At 44.2% G+C, this 19,366-nt stretch overlaps 1 protein-coding gene across 2 annotated transcripts in view; it reads right to left on the bottom strand.

Annotated features, from left to right (window-relative positions):
* trrap (transformation/transcription domain-associated protein) overlaps nucleotides 1-17,622 on the bottom strand; it is a 53,804-nt gene extending 36,182 nt beyond the window's left edge. Inside the window, exons 1-36 of one of the 2 annotated variants that reach the window (XM_019857288.1) lie at nucleotides 17,547-17,622; nucleotides 16,816-17,010; nucleotides 16,467-16,516; nucleotides 16,231-16,341; nucleotides 16,036-16,140; nucleotides 15,825-15,908; nucleotides 15,493-15,549; nucleotides 15,257-15,382; nucleotides 14,150-14,227; nucleotides 13,480-13,568; nucleotides 12,857-12,953; nucleotides 12,521-12,659; nucleotides 12,339-12,417; nucleotides 11,624-11,858; nucleotides 11,200-11,536; nucleotides 11,007-11,104; nucleotides 10,668-10,862; nucleotides 10,400-10,591; nucleotides 10,160-10,325; nucleotides 9,655-9,911; nucleotides 9,288-9,488; nucleotides 8,367-8,518; nucleotides 7,023-7,222; nucleotides 6,682-6,899; nucleotides 6,088-6,285; nucleotides 5,686-5,946; nucleotides 5,431-5,592; nucleotides 5,103-5,199; nucleotides 4,646-4,767; nucleotides 3,531-3,701; nucleotides 3,061-3,129; nucleotides 2,095-2,115; nucleotides 1,487-1,606; nucleotides 1,047-1,166; nucleotides 640-804; nucleotides 382-563 (exon numbers count right to left, since the gene is read on the bottom strand). In XM_019857288.1, coding sequence (XP_019712847.1) covers nucleotides 382-563; nucleotides 640-804; nucleotides 1,047-1,166; nucleotides 1,487-1,606; nucleotides 2,095-2,115; nucleotides 3,061-3,129; nucleotides 3,531-3,701; nucleotides 4,646-4,767; nucleotides 5,103-5,199; nucleotides 5,431-5,592; nucleotides 5,686-5,946; nucleotides 6,088-6,285; nucleotides 6,682-6,899; nucleotides 7,023-7,222; nucleotides 8,367-8,518; nucleotides 9,288-9,488; nucleotides 9,655-9,911; nucleotides 10,160-10,325; nucleotides 10,400-10,591; nucleotides 10,668-10,862; nucleotides 11,007-11,104; nucleotides 11,200-11,536; nucleotides 11,624-11,858; nucleotides 12,339-12,417; nucleotides 12,521-12,659; nucleotides 12,857-12,953; nucleotides 13,480-13,568; nucleotides 14,150-14,227; nucleotides 15,257-15,382; nucleotides 15,493-15,549; nucleotides 15,825-15,908; nucleotides 16,036-16,140; nucleotides 16,231-16,341; nucleotides 16,467-16,516; nucleotides 16,816-16,915 — 5,054 coding nt within the window. In that variant the 5' untranslated portion in view covers nucleotides 16,916-17,010; nucleotides 17,547-17,622. The remainder of the gene's footprint in view (nucleotides 1-381; nucleotides 564-639; nucleotides 805-1,046; nucleotides 1,167-1,486; nucleotides 1,607-2,094; nucleotides 2,116-3,060; nucleotides 3,130-3,530; nucleotides 3,702-4,645; nucleotides 4,768-5,102; nucleotides 5,200-5,430; nucleotides 5,593-5,685; nucleotides 5,947-6,087; nucleotides 6,286-6,681; nucleotides 6,900-7,022; nucleotides 7,223-8,366; nucleotides 8,519-9,287; nucleotides 9,489-9,654; nucleotides 9,912-10,159; nucleotides 10,326-10,399; nucleotides 10,592-10,667; nucleotides 10,863-11,006; nucleotides 11,105-11,199; nucleotides 11,537-11,623; nucleotides 11,859-12,338; nucleotides 12,418-12,520; nucleotides 12,660-12,856; nucleotides 12,954-13,479; nucleotides 13,569-14,149; nucleotides 14,228-15,256; nucleotides 15,383-15,492; nucleotides 15,550-15,824; nucleotides 15,909-16,035; nucleotides 16,141-16,230; nucleotides 16,342-16,466; nucleotides 16,517-16,815; nucleotides 17,011-17,546) is intronic. The other variant, XM_019857298.1, reaches the window with a different exon arrangement.
* Nucleotides 17,623-19,366: the final 1,744 nt, after the last annotated feature.

Below are 19,366 nucleotides of genomic sequence, written 5' to 3'. Positions count from 1 at the left end.
CCGGTGTAGTTAAGTCCGCTTTGGCTAACAATGTGACTTGGGCACGACACGCTAACAATAGGGGGGGGTGGGGAGCAAAGTATGGACCACACACAGCCTGTTCTTTTCTTGAATTCAGCGCACCGAGCATTTACATTACCCATAGTCCTGTATTTGTGGCATTCATTTCTCCTAAAACTGTTCAATTAAACATCCTGAATCTACTTTTTTTTTTTAATTTCTTTATCTCATGATAGAACTTGTTCTTTTATTGTAAATCATACATTTAAAACACAAACATTTCGTCGCTGTCAGGCAGAAAATCAAAGCTAGCACCTCAAGCACTACGTTTGCCCACCTCTGTCGTAACCGGGCAGTTCAATGAAAAGTCAAAATACATACTTGCAGTAGCTCAGAAGGCAGTAAGCCAGCAGCTTCGGCTCCTTCCAGTTGGTGGCAGCCATGTTGTCTTTACGATGTCTCTCTTGAAAAGCCTCGCTGACCCACACCCGCCTCAACTGATTCACCAGCGAGTGCTGCCCTGCGAGCCAGCCTTCATCGTTCTTCACAATGATACTGATGATCTATGTAGACGCGGTGACGGAAAAAGGTGAAGCGTTCATTTTGTTACTCTCGAGGCGGTCATAAAATCACGTATACCTTAATAGCTTGAAACTGGAGGTCCAATCTGGCTGTGGTCGTGGAGGGAGATCCAGGGCGGACAGTGGCAGCCGTGCCAGCGGGAACCAGCAAGGTGACAAAGCGGTTGGGATTGGAGGCCAGGACGTCTCTTAGTGGCTTGGCATCTTTGTGTTTCAAAAAACTCTGCAGACGAACACAGACACATTGTCCAACTAAAACTAAGGTACTTTTGGAGCCAAACATTGAAAGACTTGGAAAGAAAAGAAAAAAAATACGCATCGGTCGGTTTGCCGCTAAATGCAAGACTACGAATCAGGAAGCTCAATGCCTTCTTTCATTATGACCCCTTAGTGGGGAAGCTAAAAAGCCAAATGTGCCCGAAAGCGCACCAAAGGGGCAAACGCTTAACGCGCCCAATGTCTGACCATGAACATGCGGCTCCACTGAGGGTCATTAAGAGTAGCCTCCATCATGAACAGCTCCACTGTCTGAGAAGGGTGGCGAGTCAGGAACTTGATCAAAGGCTCCCTGAATGGACTGCCGGCCTGCATGGTAGAAAGAAAATAGATGGAAGAAAAATAAATAATAAAAAAAAAGCAACTGTTTAAAGTATTAGAATATATATTGAGTGAACATGAGAATGAATTAATATAGTAAAATAACTATTTTACATACAGATCATCTTTTTTATCTGCATCATCACTGACAAACGATTTGGCCCATCTGTAAACATCGGTTGGACTCGTGGGATCAAAAGTTAGCTCAACCATGAACTAGATGGCTGAAAGTTTCCCTGACTGAGTAATTATTGGATTAAGACTTAAAAACTTCAAACTTCTGCCCGAATAAGAGTCTTGCGTCTTACTTCAATGAGCATGGCCCTCTCAGTCTTCATGACCACCTCCAGCAGAGGTTTGACGAGAGTCTGAGGTGCGGCGGGGATCAGGTGGAAAAGGTTGATGATGGCAGAACAGATCTTCATCTCCTACAAAAAAAGAGGCAGAGAGAGAGAGACAAAAGAAGACAAAGGGGTGTAAATCAAAGTCCCGGGAAAATGCCGGCGCGGGATGGAATTTGTGAAAAACGAGAATTTTAGTCAAATGAAAAATGCATTCTGTGTCAATTAGTAAAATAACCAACAGGGAAAGACACTCCACGGGTTACTGATTTACAAAGCCAAAGCAGACACACATTTTCAAGACATGACGTGTATTTATTCTTTAAAACCACTATTTGGGATGAAATTAAACTGCAGTCGGCATCTGTGGGGAAGTGCAGTTGTCAGTCGGGAATTCGAGGCTTCCAAAAAGATCAAAATGTGAGAAGGGCTGACATGACAGTGTCTGCAGACAATCACAAACACATGGACACAAAACCAAAGGGCAATTTCACCAGCACCACTATCACAACATTGGCTGAAGTAAGCGTCAAAACGTCACCAACAGAGGGCGCAATACCAGGGTCACATCTCACCTCAAAGCCCTCCAATGCCGGCTGTATACCAGAATGGGAGACAGTGATCAGAGTCAGCAGAGTAGCGTGTGTGCGCATTTAAGTGTGGCTGACATGTCGTCTGCCATGGAAGGTGAGCAGATGAGACAAGATGATAGTGAAATGAATGGCTAGGCAGCGACGACCTCTATGTGCGACCTTGAGAACAACTTTTCGTCAGGGGAGCACGCAAACTACACCAATCGCATTTGGAGATACACGATCACAAATGAAGATACCACCCCTGCAAGACAAAAAGTCAATCGGACAGACTCTTTCCGTATGGCTTTTTTTTTTCCCCTCAGTTTGGCGCCACCCTTCATCATCCTGTTGTTGTCGTTATCAGACTTGGCTAATTGGACCACATGACCCCTGGCTTGACTGCGTCTTCACCTCAGGGTCAACTGGCATATGACAAGGAGTGAGGTTGAGAATAAGAAAAAAGGGGCTACTTTGCATGCCATTATGCAAAGCATTTCGAGATGGGGGAAGTCGCAACTCTCATGAAATGAAAGGTTGAAATGGTTTTACTTCCCCGAGAGAGGCGACTGTTTTTTTTCTCTCCACGTTAGACTCTCACCTTTTCTTTGCCTTTGCAAGGTTATCTGTCAGGAAGATAATGAGGAGACGCAGCGCTGTGCCGACCACCGCCAGCCTAGCACCTAATTAATCATTGATTGTAATATGGTCACTCACAACCCATCTGGGAAGAGGCCACGCACAGGATGTGTTGACTCTATGCGACTTAGGCTTTGTGCCATTTCCTGTTAGCTTTACACGGATCATGTGACGGCTGTATTGACTTGCCGCTTCCGTGCTGGATTCAAACTAAATCTCAGCTGAGGTACGTCAACATGTGAGCGGTATATCGAAGCCTCGCGTCTGCAGAATTTTTGCAGCGCTTGTAACGTGTGCGCACGGGGATTCATCTCGAGCATGTATACTCACACTGCCGTCGCTGCGCTGGCCTCCCTTGTGTGTTATTACCACCACCTCCATCCACTTCCGCAGGTGTTGCTGATGAGACAAGGAAAAAAAAAATTGGAACTGAGGCGAAGTAGGCGAGCACAAAGACACGCATGCATGGATGGATGCACACCATTTTGCTCAATAAATAGAAACGAAACATCAATCCATACTTTCGCGGCACAATAAGATGATAAGTTAATCCTTTAAGGATACCCAGATGGGAAATTCAGATGTGACAGCAACACACAGGATGCAGAAGTGTTTCAGAGATAAGAATAACAAGAAATGAAGAGAATAAAAATAAACCGTAAGAAACAGATGCACAATATATATATTTTTTTGAAGGATAGAAGTAGGAAAATGTGTTTTGGAGCCGCAGATTAAAAACAGCCATCGAGTCTACACAGGTCTATAAATGTTGATTTAAAAAGGGAAGAAACATGTCTTACCATCATTTGATCACAAAACTTGTCATTGAAAGAGTTAGGGAAGAGACGCGTGACAGAGGTCAGACGGTTGACCACATTCAGCGTAAGGCTGCGGTAGTCACCCAGCATCATAAGCAGGGGCCGCATGTGAGTGTGGATCTGGTCCACCTCAATGGTAGCGCCCTCCAGGAACTGGAAAAGAAAACAGAGGGCGGAATAGCTCATGTCAACATGTTTCAGGATTATATATAATGTGTGCATTGTATGGCTCTGTGGGCAAAACTAGCAATCATATTATGTGACCTCCCTTATACAAATCCTTTCTCCTTAACATTGGATCTCCTCGCCTTGCCAGGTTCTCTAACATGGCCAATTTCTAAATGCACACTGTAAACCGCAAACTGTTGGGAGACGAAAGGTCACTCAGATGTGGGCGGGACCCGGATTGTAAACAAGCACACACACATGAGAGAAAGATGCATGGAAGAAGCCACATTCATTTTCCTCTCGGTGGAGAGAACAAACATCCATCCTGTATTGATCGGGCCACAGCAATGCTCATTAGTGCTATCAGGGCAGAGATGAAAGTGTCCGTGTGAGGGGGGGGGACGGCAGAGACATACGATAAAGAGTGATGGCGGTCGAGACAGAAAATGAAGGGCACGGAAATTGAAGGAGAAAGGGGACAAAGAGCATCCAGGGTGAATGGATTTGGGTCTTCATGGTATGGATTCATTTGATAAATAGGGGCCTTGGCTGGTTCGCTCAGTCTGATAATGCATGGAAAGTTCAGATGGATTAATGAATGATCTCTGCAATTGAAAATGACAAGAAATGTGGGGGAAGCCAAAAAGAACCACTGAGATGAAGGCAAACATACTTAAAAAAAAAAAAAGAGGAAAAGAAAAAACATATGCTGCATTAAAAAAACATGAGTGCGCCTCACAGCTTGAGGGTAATGTTGAATTTCACTTTGGAGCAATATTGTCCGTGAGGTTTTTACTGAAAAGGAGATTTATATTCAGTAGATTTATATTCAGCAAGTTTGAGACACTAAAATAACTAAAGCATACGATCGTGACAAATGAGGCTGAGGAAAAAAAAAGTCCATACATATTTTTTTTTTGTGTACTGACCTTCCTCATGCATGCCTCTCCTGCTTCCTGAAGCTCACTGTTGGTTGAGTTGAGTGCCTTGAAGAGGGCGGCGATGATCTTCTCCCTGGATTGCGGTAAGTAGTTGCAGGCAGCCAATGCATCTAAGAAGGCAGCAAATAAATGTAGATATTCATACAATTATGATTAAAGTTTATTTATTTTTTTTTAAAAATGGCAAGCGAGCAATGCTAACCACTATTCTCATTCACCAACATCTGATTGCCTTGGCAAGATATTTAACTGCTCCACAAAGCTCTATCATCCAGCCATGGCAGCTGATAGGCCAGTCAATTGTAAATTGGCCAGTTGGCAGACGATGTGCCAAAAATGCGTGTAACGATTCGTTGACTTGAAACGTAGACGCGGAGCCAAGTTGACTCGACGACTTACTGCTTCGACGCCTACAAGGACACCCCTTCAATATGATGTGACTCACTGAGAGCGGCGATGCGCAGGGGCACCAGAGAAGGGAGGCTCTTGTAACACGGCAGCTTCATCAGCGCAGCATCATCCGCCTCGCACAAGTTCAGCAGCTGTTAGACAGAACGGCAAAAAGGTCAGAGTTCCTTTGGTTGCGAAGCACGCAAATGTGGGGCAAAAGTAGGGCGAGGGAAAGTAGGGCTGGCCTTTAAATAAAAACGCACACACAAACTTATATATTGTATGACCTGTAAAAATGTGTCTTTTTTCCAGGATTGTGATTTCATACAAGGTGACAAATAAAAATAAGAAATGTATAGTGCCGTATCTTGCAAAATGCTTACCTCTGTATAAAAGACCTTGTGCTCCATGACATTGAGGTCCATCGTGAAGAGGCGGGGCTGCAGGGTGGTGCAGAAGGTGTTGCCTTCCATCAGGCCAATTTGGGCATTTGCGGGTTGGTGGCGCAGAAGATGTTTCTTGGGGGGAACCATATCTTGCAAAACCTGATCAATCGATTCAAATCAAAAACATGTCGAAGTTTAGTCGGGATTTCGTTCTCGAGCTGATAAACAACATGTCGATCCCAAACGTTTGACCTCTTTGTGTGGCTCCATGATGACAGTGACACTCTTGCCGGTGACCTGGGCCAGCACTTGAAGGGAATGCATGGCCTGCTTTCTGACAGTGGAGTTGGGGGAGGTGACCTCTCGAACGAGGTCATGTGTTACCATGTGGAAAGATTTGTCTTGGGCGGTTAGGAGGTCTTCTGTTTTTTCTTCATCCTTCAGTGGAGTGGCGCAGCGTACCAGCAACTGCTCCAGGGTTGTCTTTGCCATGGCGACGGCTCCATTTGACACCTGGGTAAAGGCCAATTCAGAAAGTTGAAGCAATTCAGAAGCCACCACTACTACTTGCTCGACATATGTACTAAACCGGGGGGGCACACTGGGAAATCAACACATTCGTTTATCCCCTCTGAGCAAAATATTTAATCTCACCTCTCCTGTGAGGTCCATCATAACAAATAGCAGGGCCTTGAGAAAAGTGAGCTGGTTTTGGAGAACCCAGATGAGAGGCAACCTTTCCATCAGGAACTTGATGGACACCACCCCACCGAGCTTGGCATACCATGCCTGCTCATAGCAGCAGGCACACAGACGCTCCACAATGTAAGAGAACAAGGGAAGCTGACACGCCTGCAAATGAAAACAGAAGTCAAGCATGAACAAATCATCTATCTCAAGAAATGTAATTATGGCTGAACGATTCATTTGTCGTAACGATTTCTTTTTAATTGATTTTTTTGGGGGGGGGGGGCTTCTACAGATCAAAGCACTTCGTCGTGAACCCTTAAAAAACTATGGCTGGCAGCAGAGGAGGAACTAGTCCTCAAGGCAGTCAGTGTTGCCAAAGTAGCGATTTAGTCACTATATTTTCTGACTTTTTCTTACCCTCTATCAAGGTATTTTTTTATGACGTTTTATTATAAAGGCAATATTGTAAAGGAAAACATATTTTGTAAAGCACAAAATATTTTCTACAAAGTTTTGCCGAACACAAGCAACAACAAATTAAGCCCCTCGGTGACTCACTCTCTCCTTGGAGCCCAGGATGATGCTGGCCACATCAAAAATGACGGCGAGGGCCACCTCGCCGATCTTACACAGTTCCTTCTCTTCGTAGGCCATGCAGATGGCTATGGCATCGATCAGGACAAGTGGATCCATGCCCTTTGACCCGTTCTCTTCACTGTGGAACATGGCTGTGCTTGGCTGACTGCCAAGCTGGTAGCACGGCAGCAAGAATGGACCTGCGGGAACGCAAATCCGCGAATGCATTTTAAATCATGACACTTAATGGCTAGGTAGACATCGTAATAGCTTTATTGTGCAACTGGCGAAAAAGCTAATCTTCAAACGTGGGTCTGTCTCACCACACTGCTGAGCCACGGCAACCATGGTGTAGTGGCGAATCAAGCTGGCTACGAAAGGTAGCGCACTGGGCCGCAGGTCCTTTATCACGGCAGACATGAATGCTCCAGTCAAGGCCTGCTCAAAAGTCCGGCGGGCAGGCGTGTCCTGCGCCTTGTAGCGATGAGAGATAATAACATTGGGGATCCACTTCTCCGTAAAACTGGAGGGAATAAAAAAACAGAACAAATCAGCATCGAGCGCGTGTTCTTGGCACTGTTGAGAAATAATGAAGTACAAATACTTTTGTTACTGTACTGTACTTGTAGCCCCACTGAGCTTATCACTGTGATAAACCGTTCACAAATGCATTAATACTATCACAATTATTATCATTTTTCAGCTTAATTTTTTTTTTTGAACAAAACTTTACATACACCATAATAACCACAACCTATGCAGCAAGTAAAGGTTTTGATTTGCGCGTTGTCCTTTAGTTTGTCGCACCTCCGCAGCTCTGCTGGTGTCTGTTGGTATTTATTAACAATAGCTTGAGGCAACTGGGCCGCCCGTGTTATTGAGCAGCTGTTTTCTCCATGGTTGAGCTTGTGCTTTATAATGCCACACGCCGGGGGTGGACCGGATGCATCGCTTCATCTAATTATTGCTCTTTAAAAGGCTGCTATTGGGAGCATGGCGGTGGGTAGAGGGGTGGAGCAGGTGAGGAAGACAAGTAACGTGGAGGCCAGGGTGGAGACTGTCGGAATGTCTGATCAATTGGCCATTTGTCATTCACGGGGCTATCACATCAATGTAATTGTGTCCTCACGACGGCCATATTTAAACTCATCTAATCACGGAGGGAAAGGGCGAGAAAATGAAGTGAGAAGAAAAAAAAAAGAGAATATTTCATGAGGGAGAACGAATCAAGATGTCTGACAGTGGAGGCAGCAGTCGCAAGCCTCCTCCCCCCTTGATCATAAGTGACACACTTCATTACCCCGGCAGAACTGTGCACACAGACACACTTGTCTTACTGCATGAGCATAAGTGTGCGTGTAATGAAAGGAGAGTGAAAGGGCCAGGATGTAGCATAAACAGACAGAAGAAAGTCAATTAGCCCCTGCCCGGGATCAATGATGGTAATGTGACTAACCCATCCCACAAGCACATCTCTTCTCCCTTGCTGTCCTGTGGGCTCACGGTATAGTTTTCTGTCTCCAAGTGAAGCCTGCCATCGAGCTGGGGTCTACTTGAACATAATTAGCAACACCAGCCCTTCACAACGTAATTAGCAACACCAGCCCTTCACACGGAATTGTGTGTTGTTGGGGACCTGTGCAATTTAGAAATGGGCGTTTGCTTACTTGGGATGAGAAAGAAGCTGGTACAGAGCGTGTTTGTTATCATCCAAACTGGTCATGGCCACCAGGAAACACTTAATGACCTCCCACGCCTGTCGTCTGTAGTACGGCTCTGTGTTGGCACTCTTCAGACAGTCGAGGGCTGTCTCGATCGCCTAGAATGGGTACAGCACACAGATCTTGAGAAATAAAAGGTTTAAAAAAAAAAAAAAAAAGAATTGGATTGCAACTTCACACAGATAATTGTGATTAATTGGCACAAAAAAAGCACAGCCTAATCTGGCTTTGCAAAGGCAATTGTGATCTCTTCAATACAGCTTGGCTTACTTCAAAAGGGAGTGAATTTAATGCCACTCTGAACAAAGAGGAGCAGATCACAGAAACCAGACTAGCACATGCAAATTAGAACACTGCATAATTGAATAGACGTCCGTTTATTCGAATATTTTCTCGAGAGTGAAACACTTGACTGGCTCTCTGGTCAAAATTCCACAAACGCGACAGTCATCAGTGGCAATTAGTCAAGAGAGTCTATAAGATTATTATTTTTTTGGATACATGTTAATTTACCTTGAAGCCATTTAATCTCATCAATGTCATTTGATTGCTTTGTTTAATCTAATTGCAAAATGAAACTCTCCGACGTCTACTCACACTTGTATTTTATATTCAAATTCTGCAAGTAGAATTTGGAGTGTGTGAGGGACGGTGCGTGGCCTGAATCTATGAAGACTGCCAGAGAGAGAAGCGGCCATTACCAAGAGTAAATAGTCCCATCATAGTGGACCACACTAGATTGATGATTACGGACTCCGTCTGAAGTTTCCCGGGAGACGAATTAAATTACCAGGAGCGCGCACAAAACTGCACACGCATATCTGAATAAAAATACTGCTCCCTGCAGTAGTGGCGATGGGGCCTTACCTTCTCCATCGGGAGCTGTATCGAGGCTTTGCAGTCAGTGAACTCAGCCTTGATGCTGGGCCCTTGAACCTCAGTCACCACATAGTGCAGCCTCTGAGACTCCTTCAGCATCTTTCTATTGCTGCCGCCAAACTTTCCCAACACCCGGTAGGCTACGTGGGAGATGGTCTCAGCCGGGTTGCGAAGGGTCCGCCATAAAGCCTTGGAGCACAAACGGAGAAAATAACAACTATGTGAAAACATCTGCCAAAGCGAACATCAAATTGTAAATTGAGATCATAATTCTGTTTGTCGTCGTCTTGGGACTTGAACCGGAACCTGACCAAGCAGCTTGATAAGAATTGCACCTGTCTGTCAAACTTCATACCTGCATGAGCTCAGCCCTGACAGGTTGGATGTGATCATAGAGGAAGTCCGGCTGCAGGTTGTCCACACAGAGCTCTAAGGTGCGAAGGCCTTGGCTCACGAGTGTCTGAGAGCCGTTGAGGGCTGACACCAGTGGATCCATGAGCATGGGCAAGTACGGCAGCAAAGAGCTGAGACGCACCGGCACTGTCAGGCACAACTCCACAAAGAGGTCCTTCATGTGCTGCTTGTGAAGGCCACTTTGCAGCATATTCAGACCTAACGGCATGAAAAGTAGACACAGGTGAGAAGGGAAATGTAGCGTACGGGATTTAAAGTCAAAGACCAGATTTTCACGACCATATGGCGCACTGTACTAAAAGGCGTAGTGTCCGTTCGGTTCCCTCGCGTCATTGTCAGTCAGTTGCCATGCAAAATCTAAGACTTTTAAGTGCGTCTTTTCGTCGTGAGAATACGGCAGATAAAGACACGTCAACACATCTGGAAACTGCGATGAAGACTTGTACCTTGTAGCAGATTGGGTAGGAGAGGCAGGAACTCTTGGTAGAGAAGGTCGTGACTTCCTCCACCAATAGAGCGGAAGAGTGCCCGTAGGAACAGGAAGTAATTGTAAGGCTCCTTGGCTGATTGGGCCAGTTCCATTGAGCTGTTTACTATCTTGTGGAGGTGTGGCTAAGGGAAAATGAATTATTTTAATACCCATGTGGAACAAAATAAAACATAATAACTCGGGTGTGGTCACTGACTTTAAGCATCTGTTCATTCTCAGCTGCAAAAAGCGACACTGATCCAAACACCAGTTTAAAGAGCTTGAGGTAGAGATTGGAGAGCTCCACATTTGAGCCCATCTCTGGGAGTCTTTCCAGAAGGTATTCCACTAAGATGGTGGCAAAAAGAGCCGACGTTGACAAGTTGGCCAGGAATGAGTTTGCCACGATCTGAGGAAGAGCAAGAGAAATTAAACAAATAAAAGCTTGAATACAATTAGTCTTTTTCTACACTTGATGCGTGTACCTGGAGCGCATAGTTCTTGGAAATCCGCTCCACCATGTACGGAACAGTAGTTTGAAAAATCTCCTTGAAAGTAAGGGGGTTCATCATGGTGAAGACCCCAGCAAAGTGCTCCAGAACTTCCTTCTCCTCCTTCATTCGTACCGCTTGGCAGTTGGCCACTCGAATGTATGCTTGCTGGTTATTGGCAACCTGGACCTGGACAAATGAAAAACAAGGCAGCTTTCAGAGCTGTACACTGATTGCATTGATTTTAAGATCCATTTTCATTTATTGCCCAACTCTCTCCTCTGACTTTGAATGCGCGGATTTATGCCAAATTCAACAGCTCTCTTGCGTTACCTGATAGATGTCCAAAGCCTGCATGGCATACTTGACCAACTTAATGTAGATCTGTGTTTCCTTCGGCTGCAGCTGCTTGTTTGGTATGAACTGAGCCTCTGTTTGAAGAAAAAAAAAAAAAAACAATACTGTAGATTCCCTTGCATTGAAGCATTTATCGTGGTTGTCCAAGAGTGATTTTGGTCAGCCTTACCTCCAGGGGCCTTGCAGGAAGTGATGCCCCACGTGATGGTTTTCACGCCACAAACCAGAGTTTTCACTAAACTACGGCAATCCGACACTTGAAACGTCTGCTTGTCCTCCTTCTCGCCCTGTCGGTCGAAGGCGGCCGCGGGAGGCTGAGGCGCACTACTGACGGGTGTGGGAGGAGCCGGAGGCGGGATGGCAGGCGTAATAGAAGGCGTGGGTGTGGCGGGAACACCCGGTAGGACCCCTGGCTCCACCACGCCCATTTCCGACTGAGGTTTGCACTTCTTGAAGATGGAGACAAGCTGGTAGCGTGCTATGGTGTGAAATTTCAGCACAAACACCTGAGCGAGACAGACAGATAGACATGGCATTCAACATTTCGATACGCAAAAAGTGACTGATGTGCCTCGCTTTTTTGTGCTGGCTACCTCCAGCATCCTCATGAGGATGTCCCGGCCATTGCCATTCTCCTGCTCTGACTTAGAGCGAATGCAGTCCACCAGGTTGAGCAATAGCTTGCAAGACATGGTCTGAATATTGCTCGGAAGTGATTCGTCGTCGATGTTCTTGGCAAACAGTTGTACAGCTAGTGATAAATCGGTCAGGGGCAGGTTCTGGCGAACGTGGTGAACGAGGTCTGCGAGTGTGCTGTAGGCCAGAGGTCTGAAAACAGAGATGGTGAAAAGAGAATGACTATTGGATTTTAGGAGACGTGGCGAAAACTGAAGGCGGGAAGAGACAAAGTAACAACATGAGCTGTTCTGAAAGGTGAAGACGGTTAAGGGAAGCAACTCTGAAAACGGCCTCTGTCAAGGAAACTAGCAAGAAGGTGAGCTAATAAGTGACAACGATATTGCCGCCAGCTCTCAACAGCTCCTCCGCACTACTAATTTGAAATGACAGTTATATCACTGAAGTGGCAAGGGTTGCGTGGCAGGTCAAAGACATTTGCGGATTCAACCTACGGGAAAAACTGCCCCCCAGGAGCTGTGGGCGTACATGACAATTTGACAGACGGACCTCAGATGTGGTCAGCCTCCGAGACGTGTGCCTCATTAACATGCAAAGGACTTGGAAGCTGTCAGAGCAATCTTCCACTAAACAAGGAGATGATTGTGATAGATGCACACGCGGGCGACTTACCGAAGCGTCTCCCGGGCAGTGTATCCAGAGCCAATGAGGATAGATTCATCAAAAAGTTTATCCATGCAGGGTATAAACTCTGCAAAATAAAACGATCACATTGGCCTTTCTTTCCCGTACAAGAATATGGATAAATGCAAGTGCAAATTTGGTGTGATTTTTCACATCTTAGAAGAACATACGGTTGCGTAGCTCGGTGGTGAGAATGTGTTTGGCGGCGATGAGCAGCTCCTTGCGGAGGTGAGCCGTCTCCGAGGGGCAGTTGGTGAGCAGCTGGAGCATGCCCTTCACCATCTGCTGGGAATACTTTCCGACCAGCTCCTGAGATTGTGGACACACACGCACAGTATGAACCAGTCGAGCTTTCCAAGTGCAAATAACAGCCTGAACCGTTCATGCGGTTTACGCCGGCGGATATCCATGAATGCCTTTTTGTTTTGCTTCAAGAAAATTTTGTTTGCGTTCATGGAGGACTCGGCATGGTAGAAAGTATTGCAAAACGCATCAAACGAGTATACCTGGTAGATTCGAATGATGTAGGCCAGGAATGAGAGTGTCTTAATCTGCGCGGCAATGAAGTCTGCATACAGCTCCTTGTTATAAAGCTTGTGCTGCCTGCAAAGATGACAAACCAAAAAAAAAAAATAAAAATGCACACAAGTAATTGAGTCCCCTGCATGCTGCAGTAGGTGACAATTAATGGCGGGTAAAACGAGGATCTACATATGGGATTCAATTCTACATGCATCGCTTCTTCATTTGTGCGGCAGCTGTTACCGTGGCTCCCAAAGAAACTTTCTCCATACCTGCCGTAGATTCCTGAGGTTTGTTTTGCTTTAATTAACTCTGCTCCATTTCCTTCCGATTCCACAAGTCTAATGCAACCATCTTCTTACGCTCAAATTTCACCTCCCGCTAAGCCAATTTCTACTATTTTAACTTTCCTAAATGGAATGGAGCCAGCTTTAGTAACGCCATCAAAAAAACTGCTGCCAGGAAGGAGCGATGAAGAGAGGGGGGGTAAGAGGTAGGGGGGTACCATTCTATTAAAAGTGGGCCCAATCTCATTCAGAAGGCCATAAAATGAAAATTAATTTAGTTAGTGGGGGTTGCAATTCCTGTTTGGGCAAATGGATGTTACCTGGCTTGTGGAGACACCTGCAGCATGATGGTGCTCATGATGAGGGGCACAAACTCTGACACCACATTGTGAATATTCAGCTTGTAGAGCTGTGAGGAATAGGCAGGAGGTGGGGGCAAAAAATAGACTTCATTGTGATACAGCCATATAATTACAGATGAGGTGATTTTTATTCTCGGATTAATGAGCATTTGGAGAGGAAATGAATCCAGTGTTTTCAATCCAGTCACACCTCTTCCGACTCCAAAATTTTCCAAAAAACACAAATGAGTCAGTCAAGTTTACAGCTTCAATATCCTTAATAAACGGCACAAAACAATTTCATTGTGTGGTTTTGTTGCGGCGGCACAGTGGTCGGCTGGTTAGCATGTTCTCCCTGTGCCTGCGTAGGTTTTCCGCGGGTACTCCGGTTTCCTCCCACATTCCAAAAACTTGGCACAGCAGGTTAATGGAACACTCGAAATTGTCCCTAGGTGTGATTGTAAGCTCGAATTGTTGTTCGTCTATGTGTGTCCTGCGATTGGCTGGCAACCAGTTCAGGGTGTACCCCGCCGGCTGCCCGAAGACAGCTGGGATAGGCTCCAGCATGCCCGCGACCCTCGTGCGGATCAGCGGTTTAGAAAATGGATGGATGGATGGTTTTGTTGCCCCGCTTTTTCATTTCACTCACCTGATACATCAGCACCACGATGAGTGGCAGCTCTGCAAGCACTTTGAGCGACAAAGACCCCCGTGGGATGATGGTGTGCTAGAGACAGAGCATTAAAGATTACAATACATACCAGATGACACGTTCGCATGACTTGCTCACTCTTACACTTTTAAACCCAAGGAGCCAATTACAACAAAACGCCTCAAAGTCAACAAAATCTATTCCTTTAGGATTAATTACAGTTTGTACAAATGTCACTTTAGTCCACGCGAAAAAGCCACTTTCAAGTTCAAGTCAACTTTATTGTCAAATGTGCTCTATGTGCAACATACAGCACAGATGAAATTTCTTTCCTCTCAACCACAGTGCAAACACAGGAGAGAGAGAGAGAGAGAGAGAGAGAGAGAGAGAGAGAGAGAGAGAGAGAGAGGAGCCGCTGCGGGTGCCCACGCCGCCATCAACAGAACAGTTAACATAAATGACAAAATAATACAACACAACACATAGGACACAGACAGTCGTGCAATCTTAACCACGTTTTCTGCATACACTTTGTAGTTTGAAGCAGTTATAGATGAAAGAGGTCTGAATGAATCAAAGTGTCCTTTTGACCAGTGGATCAAAGACGCCATGCTGAAAATGTCCACTGGTCTGCTACAAGCTTCAGTTTGAAAGCAAACAGAGGCTGTAGCGTCCATTGATGCTACGTTTCCCCTACGTTTAACGTCAAACATAAATAGTGTAAAATTAACACACACTGTGGCCTCATACTATCAGACTCAGTTTTTTCCCTCATTATTATGTCTCTTGAAGTGCAGAATTATGGCTCCTGTGGTGATACATAACACAGTCTCGCATTTTCAAACACAAAATAATGATTTCAGCACTGTTTTCCCATTGATTAACATTATCTAAATGACTGTAGCAATTAATTCTGCACTAGCTCAATTTAAAAAACCCCCATCTCTGATCTCTATCTCTAATCTAAATTTAATGTATTGTCTGGGACAATATTTGAATTTCAATGGGCTGCTATAATGTGGCATTCTGCCGCCATCTAGTGCTATGAAGTGGTAGTTGTAAAGTGCAGAAAGGAAAATGTCCAAGAATGAGCGTTGAGATTACCGTTCGTGTTTCACTGTCTTCTCTTTCGGGTGCAGTCTTCACCAACACGGAGGTGATCATCCCAACCATTTCTGGGGAGGGCACAGTGTTCTCAGCAATTACCTGAGGGTTCTCAAAGTATCGGGCCTAGTGGGCACACACACATACAAAAAAAAAAAAAAAAAAAATAGTGAAATAAAACATGGTTGTGCTCTGTTAAAAATCGGCGCAACAACACAAAGCAGGCAGTTACTTACAACGACTTTCGGAAGGTCTTTGTAAATCTGCTTCACAAAGTCTAGGAAGTGATGAATCTGAAAAGATGTAACAGCATGTAAATCAGCGGTTCAGGAAAATGTCTTGCAATTCAGTCGAGCTCCATTTTTTGGGGGGAAAACATAGTCATCACAGGTAAATGAATTTTGTCAACTGAAAAAATAAGATTATTGAATTGTGGCTGATGTACTTGCAATTTTTTCACCATACAAAGCAAAAAAATCATTTAAAAAAGCCGACTACCAAGTAATCTCTTCGGAAATACACGTCATCAGCTGAAATGAGCAATAAGCAATCGGGCCAAGCCACTCACCTCCTGTGAGATTGGAGGACGGAATTGTTTGTGCAGCTCAATTATAATGCGAAGGCATATCAGCACATTTTCCTCACTTTCAATCTGGAAGAGAAAATAGTCAAGAAAAACAGACACAAGACATTTTTGTTTTGTATTTAAGACACGTGACACCAGCATGTACATGAAATACATGAGTCAAGTTTCTTCAGGATTTCGAAAGGATCCTTACCTCCAAGAAGCGAAACATGACAGACAGGATGTTCTTGGTGTGCGTTCGAAGGTGTTCATTTGTGGGAATGCGGTGGATGATTTCGAGCACCAGCTTCCTTAATTGCTATGGCAACCCAACCCAATGTTATATTATAATAAAATTCCGAGTCTTATACAATTGGTGTACATGCAGTGTTCTGGGGAATGTCCATACCTGCGTTGGCTTTTCTTGTAGAAACTGCACCTCTCCATCCTGGAGAAAGGTGAGGAAGCGAGGGATGATGTGTTCCAAGAATGTGGAGTACTGAGGCGAGGATGTCACATTCTGAAATGGAAACAACAATGAGTGCGGTATTGGGTTAGCAACACCTTCAACCACTGCTGTTCTTGTCAATAAACTACAATAACAGTTTATGATTTTTTATTTATTTTTTGCACTGTCATACTCACCTCAAAATTCTCGCTGACCTCTTGCATCATCTTGAGCTTGGTCTCATCAGCTGGAAGATGAGGGACAATTAATCCAATTTGTTAAACAGAATTTAATGGTCATGGACTTCTCCAGAGGCTGACCAGGGGCTCTCAGATCTTATCAGTTTTACTTTCATCGCCAGTTTCATCAAAATGGTACACTCTCACTCACACACATTCACTCAAACACACTCACATACAGTACATGTACCTTTGACTGGACTAAAGCGTATTGCTCTCATCACATTGCCCATGCTAAAGATCCGTGCCGAATCGAACTAGGCTCGGCCCTGTTTAATAAAAAAACTGCTTAGATCAAAGAACGTACGTGTGTTTGCGTCGGTGAGCGCTACCACAAACTGCAGGTACTTTTTCATCAGCGTGGTCTGGTCCACCACGGTGGGACTAGGAGCTGGCCCAAAGGCCATTGTTGCAGCTGGAACAGACTGTGAGACACAAGTGGGGAAATGTGACAGACTATATGGTCTGCACTGATCTCAGCTTGTGCTCATGTTGTGTTGCACTACATAAAGAAAATGAGAAGAACAGTTAAAACTTGTTGACTGGAAGCAACGCAGATGCTGTATGATAATCATAGAACGAAGACACTGTTTGATAATCAAAGAACGTACATAACGGATAGCTAGATGAAAGCATTAGTTTCGATTTTTCTCCTCAACAGGCGCATTCTGATGACGTCACAAACACTTCGGCTATCTGCTAGGGCAATTCTTTCACATTCAAGTAGAATTCCCGACTTAATTAATTAATTCACCGACGTCAAACTTCGAACACGTTTGACAATTAGGCGTTCAAGCATTTTCTATTTTCAACAAAATCGATATTTACTGATTAACTTCAAAGGCGATTCGCCACAATCTCTCCTAAGTTAGCTTGTTAAAGAAAGAGACCATTGATGCTGTTGAAGTGTTTAACAGAAATTGATTTTTTTTACAACGGACAGATAGATCCCATGCACCCGAAGCCTAAATTCAAACTAGTTGCAAATAAATAATTTCTAATAAAATCATCAATAAGAGGAAAAACAAATGATCTTACCTTGCCCGACGTAAAAGAGCGAGTCGTAGAAAGCGCCGCGCTGCCGCTCTGAGCAGCATGGATGTCAAGGATATCCTTCCGCGCATCGCATACAGAATGCGTATGTTTGATTTATATTCGAGACAAATTTATAGTTCATTTGTGATTTTATTTATATATATATTCTATTAATGCACATGTCTTTCAAAACACGGTGATTGGTATTGTGGTAGACATGGTTTTCTAGTGCAAGTGGAAGGATATAGTCTTTACAAGGGGGGGTGGTGTATGACCATCATTTTCGATGGTCTTGTCAGGACTCTACGGTGGTTGCAAAGGGAACAAAGTCCTAAAAGCGACACACATGCTATTGCTTTTAATTGCTTGATAAGGTTGTATTTAAGAACTTTAAGTAAAAGTACAATACACTCAATATTTTACAGCACATTCTTCCATCATGTTATCTCTAAGAAACCTAACCCTGAAAAAAAATTATAGCAGTTTTGTTGGGCCCAGACGTGCAAGGTAAATGTCTCCGAGAGCTTATAAAAGCTCATCCACATGCATATTTGCCAATGTATTCATGTGAATCATTGTAATACGTTAGTTTCATTTTGTAAATTTGATGGGATTTTATCTCTACCACAAGATGGCAGCATAGTAATGGTCTCCAATGACTGACTCAAAGCGCTGCAACCTGTTGCTCTTGTTGTATTTGCTAAACATAATTCAACCTTACAAGGCACATATACATATATACACAAGTTAATTAGACACTCTGCCATCTAGTAGACGCGTATTTAAAAGTGTTGCCTATCACGACATGATACTGGCATAAATAGGTTGATTAATCTCCCTCATTTGTAATAATTCAACATTTTGGGGCCATTTTGGTGAAATGAATGATGATGCAAACATCTATAATTAGATAACAATATGTTATCTGTAATTTAATTTAATAGTTATGTTTAACTTCAATTTTCATTTTTGTTATTTACTTTTTCTTACACAGGAATTGCAAAGATGATCAAACCTGATTCGGACTAGTAGACACGGCTGAGGATTTGATACCTGGTTTCCAAAAGACATATTCCATTTCGGGCATCATGGTTCAGGGTTCGGCCTTTCTGTGAGGAGTTTGCATGTTTTGTTTTTGGCTTCTCTCAATCTCCAAATGTGAGTGTGAACGTTTGTTTGTCTATTTGTTTTGAGTTGTCTCTAGTTGGCTGGCGATCAATGCAATGCAACCCACCTCTCACCCGAAGTCAGCTAGGGCAGGCTTCATTTCCCAGCCACCCGCTGAATTGATTGATTTAGAATTCAGAGCAGCGTTGAATGATTCTTATCAACATCTCAGCAATCAGCGAATGAATAACTTCAGACTCACCAGTCTGGAGTAACCAGCAGAGAAACGAGCCGTTTCGTCATCAATTGCAAGTCATGTTGTTGTCTAATCACTTCATCTTTGACGTGATCCCCTATTAAAACCTGGGAACCAAATGTTCTTGTTTTTTTCTGGTGTTATTTCAAAGATTAATTCCTGAGTCTTCTCTTGGCCAGGCTAATGGGGAACACGATCTAATTGCCTTCGTAATAGCTGGGACAATAATGAAGTCTTGATTTATTATTATATCCAATGGCCTGTCTCCCCCTCCTTGCGTTGCTGGTGAGTTTTAATTAACAGTTGTCCTTGTCAGTTAACCCACTAGCAAGGGGGTTCAGAAGAGAATATTCCTTTCACCAATTATCACATATGTTGAAGATAAGTGTGACATGCCCCCCCCTCCTCCACACACACACACACACACACACACACACACACACACACACACACTCTCCCC

The sequence above is a fragment of the Hippocampus comes genome, unplaced genomic scaffold (genome assembly GCF_001891065.2).
Source record: "Hippocampus comes isolate QL1 unplaced genomic scaffold, H_comes_QL1_v1.1 scaffold17, whole genome shotgun sequence".
NCBI classification, from domain to species: domain Eukaryota; kingdom Metazoa; phylum Chordata; class Actinopteri; order Syngnathiformes; family Syngnathidae; genus Hippocampus; species Hippocampus comes.
Note: the sequence above shows the minus strand (reverse complement) of the source record. Positions and strands in the feature narration are given on the sequence as shown.